At 45.5% G+C, this 9,527-nt stretch overlaps 1 protein-coding gene across 1 annotated transcript in view; it reads right to left on the bottom strand.

Moving 5' to 3' along the window:
- Positions 1-551: 551 nt before the first annotated feature.
- Positions 552-9,527, bottom strand: part of FGF1 (fibroblast growth factor 1) — a 181,202-nt gene continuing 172,226 nt past the window's right edge. Inside the window, exons 3-4 of the mRNA XM_088444102.1 lie at positions 5,629-5,732; positions 552-746 (exon numbers count right to left, since the gene is read on the bottom strand). Coding sequence (XP_088300228.1) covers positions 552-746; positions 5,629-5,732 — 299 coding nt within the window. The remainder of the gene's footprint in view (positions 747-5,628; positions 5,733-9,527) is intronic.

Genomic DNA, 9,527 nt, shown 5'->3' with positions numbered 1-9,527 from the left:
GGGGGTTAGGGTTAGGCACCCCCGGGGGGAGGTTATGGTTAGGCACCCCCCAGGGAGACTTAGGTTTAGGCTGCGGGGAAGGGGAGTTAGGTTTAGGTACTTAGAAGGGGGATTAGGGTTAGGCAATTTGGGGGGAGGTTAGGGTTAGGCACCCCTAAGAGAGGGTTAGGGTTAGTGGGGGGAATTAGGTTAGGGATACTTACCTTAGGGACGATCGGGATTTTCACCCTTGCCGGGCTGCCGCTGTCGGGATTTGAACCGCCAGCTCTGTATCCGGCGGTAATACCTATTACACCTATTAACCTTTTGGGTATTGTTCGCTGTGCAGGTTGGGATAAGATTTATATAACCGTGATTTTCCTATGGTCATAGCAAGTGTGAATACAGGTATAAATAATCGAGGCTGGATTTAAATGCAATTCTGTAAGACTGGGATTTTGGAAGCGCTTGCTGTTGATACACTACTTTGGTCTTTACGCACAATATTATTATTTACAGCAATGCCACAAATAACATGTAACAGTATGAATCAGAAGATAGATTAATCATCTCTAGTCACTAGACACTGGTAATGGTAGGAACAGGATGGCTTTCTGTCCATAGTGAGTCCTAGAACCACGTTTGATTGCCCCATTCTTCTTAATGCCAACAAACCAGTTCAGCTCTGCATACTTCTTTGACTTGTACGTATTGTAGTGATTCTCTTCTAAAGTCTCCAAAAACAGGCATTCCTCATTCAGCGTCATCTTGGGAGAAAAAACAAACAAACCTCAGTTTATTGCTTGTGGGAAAACTAAACTTTGGTGTTATATATAGAGAACTTGGAAGGGAGTGCTGAGTTACAGCTAGAGTCTGGCTAAGCAAATTGTTGCTGTGGTTCAGCATTTGAAACCAATGCTACCTTGGACTTCCTGCTGCGGCACTGTCTGGGATTTATTTAAAATATGCTTTTTTTTGCATTTTTCTTTTACTGTAGGACGTGCTTTCTTCTAATAGACCCACTACTGACAACTGTAATGTTCTTCTCACAATTATTTTTAAGTGTTTTTCATGTGGGTTTTAAATCATTTTCATTGTTACGACATCTTCTAGTATGTACAAACTATACAAAGAAAATTATATATTTCATTTTTTTCAATGTTAGCAATAAAATACGAGTAAGCTGTGTTTGGCTGACAGCATTTATCCAATTTAAGAAATGGCCAGGATGTCTCCTCTTTCTCCAGTCCCCCAGATTCACTAGTTTATAACTGGAAGAACAGCTGGGGAAATATCAGCTGCTAAGGTATTACTGTACATTGAAAAAAATATTAGCTAGACCTGGTCACCCACTAATTTAGTATCCAATTCGTTGTGAGTTGTGGCGGGGATAGCACAGTAACAGAGCAATTCAGCATTGCTAAGGCTGTGGCACAGCTGCTTTGAAAAGCATATCTCCATCGAGCCCTCGAGCTGTCACTTTCGCTGCTAATAAGTAGAGGTCAAAGTTTACACTAAAAGGCAGTGTATGTGTGTATACATGTACTGAGGGCCTGATTCAGGTTGGAAGGCAAGACTGCGGACACACACAACCGGTCGATGTTTGTGTTCTGCACATGCGAATGCATCGTAGTGCGCGTGCGCAAGCCGGCCGCTGTGATCGGGTATGCAAACGCAGCGGACAGTTAGCGGCACAAAGAAATGATTGACAGGAAGTGGCGTTTGGGGTTGGAGAGGGGGATGGTGGAAGGAACACAGGCGCGCCTGTGCATTTGAACGCCGTTACTTGGGTGTGCATAAATTAAGCCCAAGCAATGGCATACGCAGCCAGAGCTCTGCATGGCAAAAGGAAGCTTCGCAGGTAGTGCGGCATGTCAAGCTCACCCACAACTCTGCGTATGGGTCTGATGTTATTTGATGTTAGTAATGTTTTCGCTGACTTGCGGATGTATGTAATGGAAAGTGGTCGGCTTTATGAGCTGGGGGAGTCTTGGTATTGTGCTGTGATCGCAGTGCGATCACATACATTTGCTTATTTTCGCTACGTGCTGTGCATGCAATTGCAGACTTGCGATCCATGCTGAATCAGGCCCTGAGTTTACACATGCAAATAGAGAGGGCTGGAAGAGGCGGCTCTTCGCACTCTAGAACACCTTCCAATAGGAATAGGTCTCTGGGAACTAACGCCTTCTGATTATGGTGTCAGTTCCCGTAAATAAACCCTGAAAACTTTCAGTTTTTGGAGCTTGATGAATATGATGCGGTTACATTGGGGCACTAATGATGCATGGGCCTGTTACTGTTTCTGCATGTGTGACAGGACCTGTTCACCTTGATGAATAAGCCTCTGGACGAGATGTACTAAGCCTGAAATGTGGTCAAAACCCCCGTTTTTAGAATTTTGGCTGCATTCCCATATGTATCAAGCTCTAGAATGCGATACATTCCGGAGCTTAGACCTGATGGGCAACCCCATCTGCAAGTGGTGTTGCCCATTAGAAGTCTATGGGATTCTTTTAGCATTTGCTTTTGAGAGGGATCCAATTGGATCCCTTCCAGTGTCTCCTGCGGCGCATACGTCATTCTGCGCATGCACAGAAGGACACCAGAGGGACATCTCGGTCATAAACCCGGAAGTCCTTTTATTGAAAAGGGCAGCTCTTATCAGGAGAACTGACTTGTGAATTTAAATTGCATTTCTAGGTACATTGGTACATACGCTGGTATGTACCCAATAAGTGGCGGGATGTACAGCATCCATTATGAAATGCTTAGTACATCACAAATGCACCTACTTATCCCATCACACACACACACACACAGGTGCACAATCAGTGCTTAAAGTGGTCCTAGAGAAGTGGTGAAACTCACCCCCTCCCCATGGCTCCTTTTTAATAAAGGGACATCGTGCATGGACAAAAATGGGTGTGTTTTCAAAAGAAAGGGGAGTGGTCACACAATAGTATTCCCAATTTACACCACACAGTAGCACAATCTTATGCTCATTACCCCACGCAGTGCCCCTGATTTACATTACACCACAAACTAGTGTCCCTTATTCCTGTTATGACACACAGTAGTGCCCCTTTTACACAATACCCACAGTAGTGCCCCTTATACACAATGCCCACAGTAGTAGTGCCCCTAATACACACAATGCCCACAGTAGTAGTGTCCCTTATACAATGCACACAGCAGTAGTGCCCCTTATGCAATGCCCACTGTAGTGGTGCCCCTTATGCAATACCCACAGTAGTGGTGCCACTTATGCAATGCCCCCAGCAGTAGTGACACTTATGCAGTGCCCACAGTAGTGGTGCCCCTTATGCCAAGTCCCCAGTAGTAGTGACCATTATGCAGTGCCCCCTATGCAATGCCCCCAGTAGTAGTGCCCTTAGTAGTAGTGCCCCCAGTAGTAGTGCCCCCTGCAGTAATGCCCCAGTAGTAATGCCCCCTGTAGAAGTGCCCCCAATAGTAATGCCTCCTGTAGTAGTGCCCCCAATAGTAATTTCCCCTGTAGTAGTGCCCCCAATAGAAATGCCCCCTGTAGTAGTGCCCCCTGTAGTAGTGCCCCCAATAGTAATGCCCCCTGTGGTAGTGCCGCTTGCAGAAAAAATAAAAATCAATACTTACCTTAAGCCTCCGCTCCTGCATCCTCTGCCGTCTGACAAGTTCCTGCTCCTCGGTACTATGGGAGAGATGTCATGACGTCGGTTCAATTCCCAGCAGCGGGTGCCCGACACTTGAACAGATCCCGGCAGCGGCAGCCCGACAGCGCTGGAAATCCCGATCGTCCCTAGGTAAGTATTAACTAACCTAACTTACCCCCCTAACCCTCCCTTAGGGGTGCCTAACCCTAACCTCCCCCCAAGTGTCTAACCCTAATCCCCCCTCTAAGTGTCTAAACCTAACCCCTCCCCCCTTCCCCGCGGCTTAACCCTAACCTCCCGGGGGCGTGCCTAACCCTAAGTCCCCCCCGGGAGCCCTAAACCTAACACCCCCCCCCCACGGCTGTCCGCTCGCGGCACCCAGCATCCCTTCGATGATCGGGATGCCGGGCGTCGGTCTCCCGGCGTCGGGGAAATGAGCGGCGTCTACATCTAGACGCCGGGCATTTCACTCTCGCCGGGATAGGACAGTCGGGAAGCCAGCTGTCGGTAAAATGTCAGCCGGCTTCCCAATTGCATCCCCTCTCCCATAGTGTACACTGCAGGAGACAGAAATCAGAGCTCGGGAGTGAACTCCGGCCTCCACAGTCGCTGGCGCTGTGGGGAAGGAGCTGGATGCCCACTGGTAACAAAATCTCAGCGGGTGCCCGGCAACTGGAGCCACCCTGCGGCGCCGGGCAGAGGTGGGCTGGAGGAGGCGGAACAGATCTGTTCCCTTCCCCAAAAATTGGGCACATTTGTAGAATAATAACAGCAGGATTTCAAATGCTTTCATTTCCAATGTGGACCCAATGTAATCACTGGCATTGCAATGATTTAACATGTATTGCTAACATTTTGCACTTCTAAAGTTAAACTCAAAAGAATGTGCAAATTAAAATTGTAACAATAAGATCATACATATTTGTGTTATAATGTGTGTCACACCTGCATTGCACAGTAGTGCGTTATTTTGAACACTTCCCGCTCTATTGCGCACATCAATTGAAAATTAGCCTTCATTTATTTTATTATTTCTTAACAGTTATTTATATGGCACGTACATATTAAGATGCACTTTAAAGAGAATAATTTAGTCATTAATAACAGCCCTTTCCTAGAGGAACTTACAATACACGTTCCCTACGACATGTACACACAGAAATGTACATTTTTTGTCAGAAGACAGGTTTTAAAAGTGTGGGAGGAAACAGGAGCACACACAAGACGAACAGATAAACACCACACATGGTGTCTTGGGGATCTATGTACTAAGACTTTGATAAAGTCCCAACCAACCAGCTCCTATCATTTTTCAAACACAGCCTGTAAAGTGACAGTTAGAAGCTGATTGGTTGGTACTTTATCTCCATCCACTTTATCTCTCTCCAAGGCTTAGTACATAGACCCCTTGGTCAGGAACAGAACTCAGGACCCCAGGACAGTGAGGCCACTACACTCTCTATGCCCTATTTGGCCTCCAATCAACCACACTCACAGGTGACAAATTGTATTTTTAAAGGAATTTTTATAGAGATATTTTCCATTTAATCTATTTACAGATCTGGATATTCTAACATAGATACATGGTTTGATAGACATTATAGCTAGCATTGCATAAAAAAATATATGCCCCAGATGCATTACCAGTGCAGCATCATCCCTGGATCCCACCCAGGGGGCTTTTGTCCCACCATACAGATGATATGCCCACATACATGTAGCCTCCTTACACGTTAAACAGCCCTTCTAGTCGTACCATGCCGTGGCGCGACTCGGTAGCGCTGAGAGTCTTTTCACATTTTAAGGGAAAAAGTCTCACGACTTGTAGCGCATGGAAGATAGATTATGTGGACACATCTGTATATCCTTTGGCAGTTTCTTTTTTCCCTTATTTTAGGACCAGCAGAGCGCGACCTGTAGATTGTTCAGAAAAAGGTCATTTAACCCTGGTCAAGCACACCCTAAAAATTCTTCCACCAACACAAATCATCTCACTCACCGATCCGTATAAAAGGCCACTGGCATCCATTGCCAAGTAATTCTCAGTGTCAGCGTTCTTGATGTACACCTCACCGATTCTTTCTGCGCTTAGCTGCAACCTAACTGAAATTAACAGGGAACATTATAGTTAAAAAGGTCATAATAGTGAAAAGTACAAAAAGGACAATAATCAATACATTACATATTGATAATGGTTCCTAGTGTTTAAATTAAGTCCATAATATACTGTAGTTTTCATAATCTACATTTTCTAACTGTGCATTGCATGCCGCTATTTCTTTCATTACTTATTAATGAAAAATATCATTGTACCGGTCTTTTTCTTCTTCTCCTTACTGAGGATGAATCAGGTATTGGATTTTTGTGTTAATCTGGAATTGTATTTGGGATTTACACAATTTCAGATAAGGGGTGGTTATTTGGGGCACCATGTGTAAAATTATAAAATGACCCTACCTATCCCCCACTATGTATACAGCAGTGTCTGTGTGTGCCTGTGTTCATGCTACACTACAACAATTACAATTGCCAAACACTACAATTTTTAAGAACAAATATCTGCTTGTGTAAATTTCCCAAGAATGCAACATTGGGGCCAATTGAAGGAAAATTATGCAGCCATAAAAAGAGTCTCGAAAAATAAAATTAACTCTTAGGGCCATATTCAATTTGGAGCGAAAAGCCATTCTCTGCAAAACTTTTTCGTTGATGACATCATTTTCACTGATTTCACTTATCCCCGTATTCAATTTTAGCGTCTTTTCACCAGTGTGAAAACGCAATGCAATAGGCGAAAAAGTTTCACCCATGAAAACCCGGCGGAAAAAAGGGCAGAATTGCGGTTTTGGGGCGGAGTGGTTTCCGCACCTCTGCACCCCAAAACCGCAATTCTGCACTTTTTTTTGTACACCCCCTTGACCCAACCTGCATCAAAAAACACTTAAAAAACACAAAGGACACCCCAAAAAAGCACTTTGAAAATGTGGGCAAAATAATTCAAAGTGGGGGTATAAATTAAAAAACTAGCGAAATAGCCTTTGGGGGGGGTCTGCAACAGGGCCGGTTCTAGACATTGTGGAGCTCAGGGCGAAAGTTCCCAGTTGCGCCCCCCCCCCCCCCCCAAAAAAAAAAGAACTTTTTTTTTAGATAACATAACATTATGCCACACGCAGTAATGGCCTTTATAACACACGATGCCACACGCAGTAATGCCCTTTATAACACATTATACCACACGCAGTAATAACTAGGGGTGAGCGGGTTCGGATTTCTGAAATCCGAACCCCCCCCGAGCGCCCCCGATCCGAGGCCGATCCGAGTCAGGCTCGACTTTTCCCGCCTGACTCGGATCTGAAATCGATGCAAAACTTCATCATCCCGCCTTCCGAGTCTCGCGGGTTTTGGATCCTATATAAGGTACCCGCGTCAGCGCCATTTTCTCACTCGGCTGTGGACAGTGAAGAGGGAGGGTGGGAGTTAGGGCTGGCTGGGCTGTGTAGTGTAGTGTAGTGTTGTAGTGTAGTGTAGTGCAGTGCAGTGTAATGTTGTGCTGTGCTGTGCTGTGCTGTGCTGCTGTTGTCCATAGGGGCTGTGTCCACTACTTCAAAGTCCATAGGGGCTGGCTGGACTGTGTTGTGCAGTCAGTTGTCCATAGGGGCTGTGTCCACTCCAAAGTCCTGTGCAGTGTCCCAGTCCTAAAGGGGTGCTGTAGTGTTGTCCAGGGGGTGCTCTGTCCATCAGGGGTGCTCCCCCCAAGTGCAAAAAAAAAAAAATATTTTTTCTGTGTTTGTGAATTGTGTGCACTGTGGCTGCACGTGCATCAACAATGGAGCAGCGCCAAGCGTGCGCCTGTGTCCCATAAGTAAAAGGCCGGCTGGCTTGTCCGTTAAAGGGTGCTGTAACCCCCAAAGGGCACTCCAAACAAAATAAAAACATATATTTTTTTGTGTTTGTGTATTGTGTGCGCAGTAGCCGCACGTGCATCAACAAAGTAGTGCCAAGCGTGCGCCTGTGTCCCAATAATAAAGGGCCGGCTGGATTGACCGCTAAAGGGTGCTGTAACCCCCAAAGGGCACTAAAAACAAAATAAAAAAATATTTTCTGTGTTTGTGAATTGTGTAGGCTGTAGCTGCACGTGCATCAACAAAGGAGCAGTGCCAAGCGTGCGCCTGTGTCCCATAAGTAAAGGGCCGGCTGGCTCATTTCTTAAAGGGTGTTGTAACCCACAAAGTGCACTACTCTCCAGCAAAAATAAAAAAATATTTTCTGTGTTTGTGTGCGCCTTAGCCGCACGTATATATCAAATCAATATAACATAAATGGAGGACCAAACTTTCTCCGATAAAAATAAAATAGGGAAAGATCAAGAACCACTTCCTCCTAGTGCTGAAGCTGCTGCCACTAGTCATGACATAGACGATAACATGCCATCAACGTCGTCTGCCAAGGCCGATGCCCAATGTCATAGTAGAGGGCACATACAATCCCAAATGGCAAAGTTCAGGAAAATGACCTTAAAAAAAACATTTAAATCATCTGAAGAGAAACGTAAACTTGCCAATATGCCATTTATGACACGGAGTGGCAAGGAACGGCTAAGGTCTTTCCCTATGTTCATGACTAGTGGTTCAGCTTCACATGACGATGGAAGCCCTCCTCCCGCTAAAAAAATCAAACGAGTTAAGCTGGCAAAAGCACAGCGAAGAACTGTGCGTTCTAAGAAGCTATCACAAATCCCCAAGGAGAGTCCAAGTGTGGTGGCGGTTGCGATGCCTGACCTTCCCAGCACTGGACGGGAAGAGGTGGCTCTTTCCACCATTTGCACGCCCCCTGCAAGTGCTGAAAGGAGCACCTACAGTCCACTTGCTGATATGCAAATTGAAGATGTCACTGTTGAAGTACAACAGGATGAGGATACTGGTGTAGCTGGTGCTGAGGAGGAAGTTGGCGAGGAGGATTCTGATGGTGATGTGGTTTGTTTAAATCAGGCTCCGGGGGAGACAGTTGTTGTCTGTGGGATGAAAAAGACCATCACGGTCATGCCTGGGCAGAAGACCAAACATTCCACCTCTTTGGTCTGGCAATATTTCTATCCAAATCCGGACAACAACTGTCTTGCCATATGTGCCATATGTAAAGGTGAAATAAGTAGGGGTAGGAACGTTAACCACCTAGGAACTTCCTCCCTTATACGGCACCTGCAGCGTATTCATAAAAAGTTACTGTCAAGTTCAGAAACTTTGGCTAAGACCGTAAGCAGTCCAGGGACACCTAAATCCCTTTTTCCTGTTTTATCCAAGGAATCGGTGGATGAGGAGGATGAGGGCGACATCTTGCCTCCGTAGAGCCAGTTTGTGCAGGGACACATTAATTGCCAGCTTGTTTTGTGGGGGCCCAAACGAACCAATCATTTCAGCCACAGTCATGTGGCAGACCCTGGCGCTGAAATGATTGGTTTGTTAAAGTGTGCATGTCCTATTTATACAACCATAAGGGTGGGTGGGAGATTACAAGGACAATTCCATCTTGCACCTCTTTTTTTTCTTTGCAGTATGTACTGTTTGGGGTCTAGTTTTTCATACTGCCATCCTGTCTGCCACTGCAGTGTCACTCCTAGATGGGCCACATGTTTGTGCCGCCCACTTGTGTCGCTTAGCATAGTCATCCAGCTACCTCGGTGCAACCTTTTGGCCATAAAAACAATATTGTGAGGTGTGAGGTGTTCAGAATAGACTGGAAATGAGTGGAAATGAAGGTTATTGAGGTTAATAATTGAATAGGAGCATAAAAACCCACAAATTCTGTGATTTTAGCTGTTTTTATGCTTTTTTTCAAAAAAATACAGATCCAAAACACAAAACCCAGAACCCAAAACACAGAAGGGTGGTTTTGGCAAAA

This window comes from Taudactylus pleione, unplaced genomic scaffold (assembly GCF_031769625.1).
Source record: "Taudactylus pleione unplaced genomic scaffold, aTauple2 ptg000349l, whole genome shotgun sequence".
Taxonomy (NCBI): domain Eukaryota; kingdom Metazoa; phylum Chordata; class Amphibia; order Anura; family Myobatrachidae; genus Taudactylus; species Taudactylus pleione.
The sequence above is the reverse complement of the archived record's forward strand: the minus strand, read 5'-3'. Positions and strand labels throughout refer to the sequence as shown.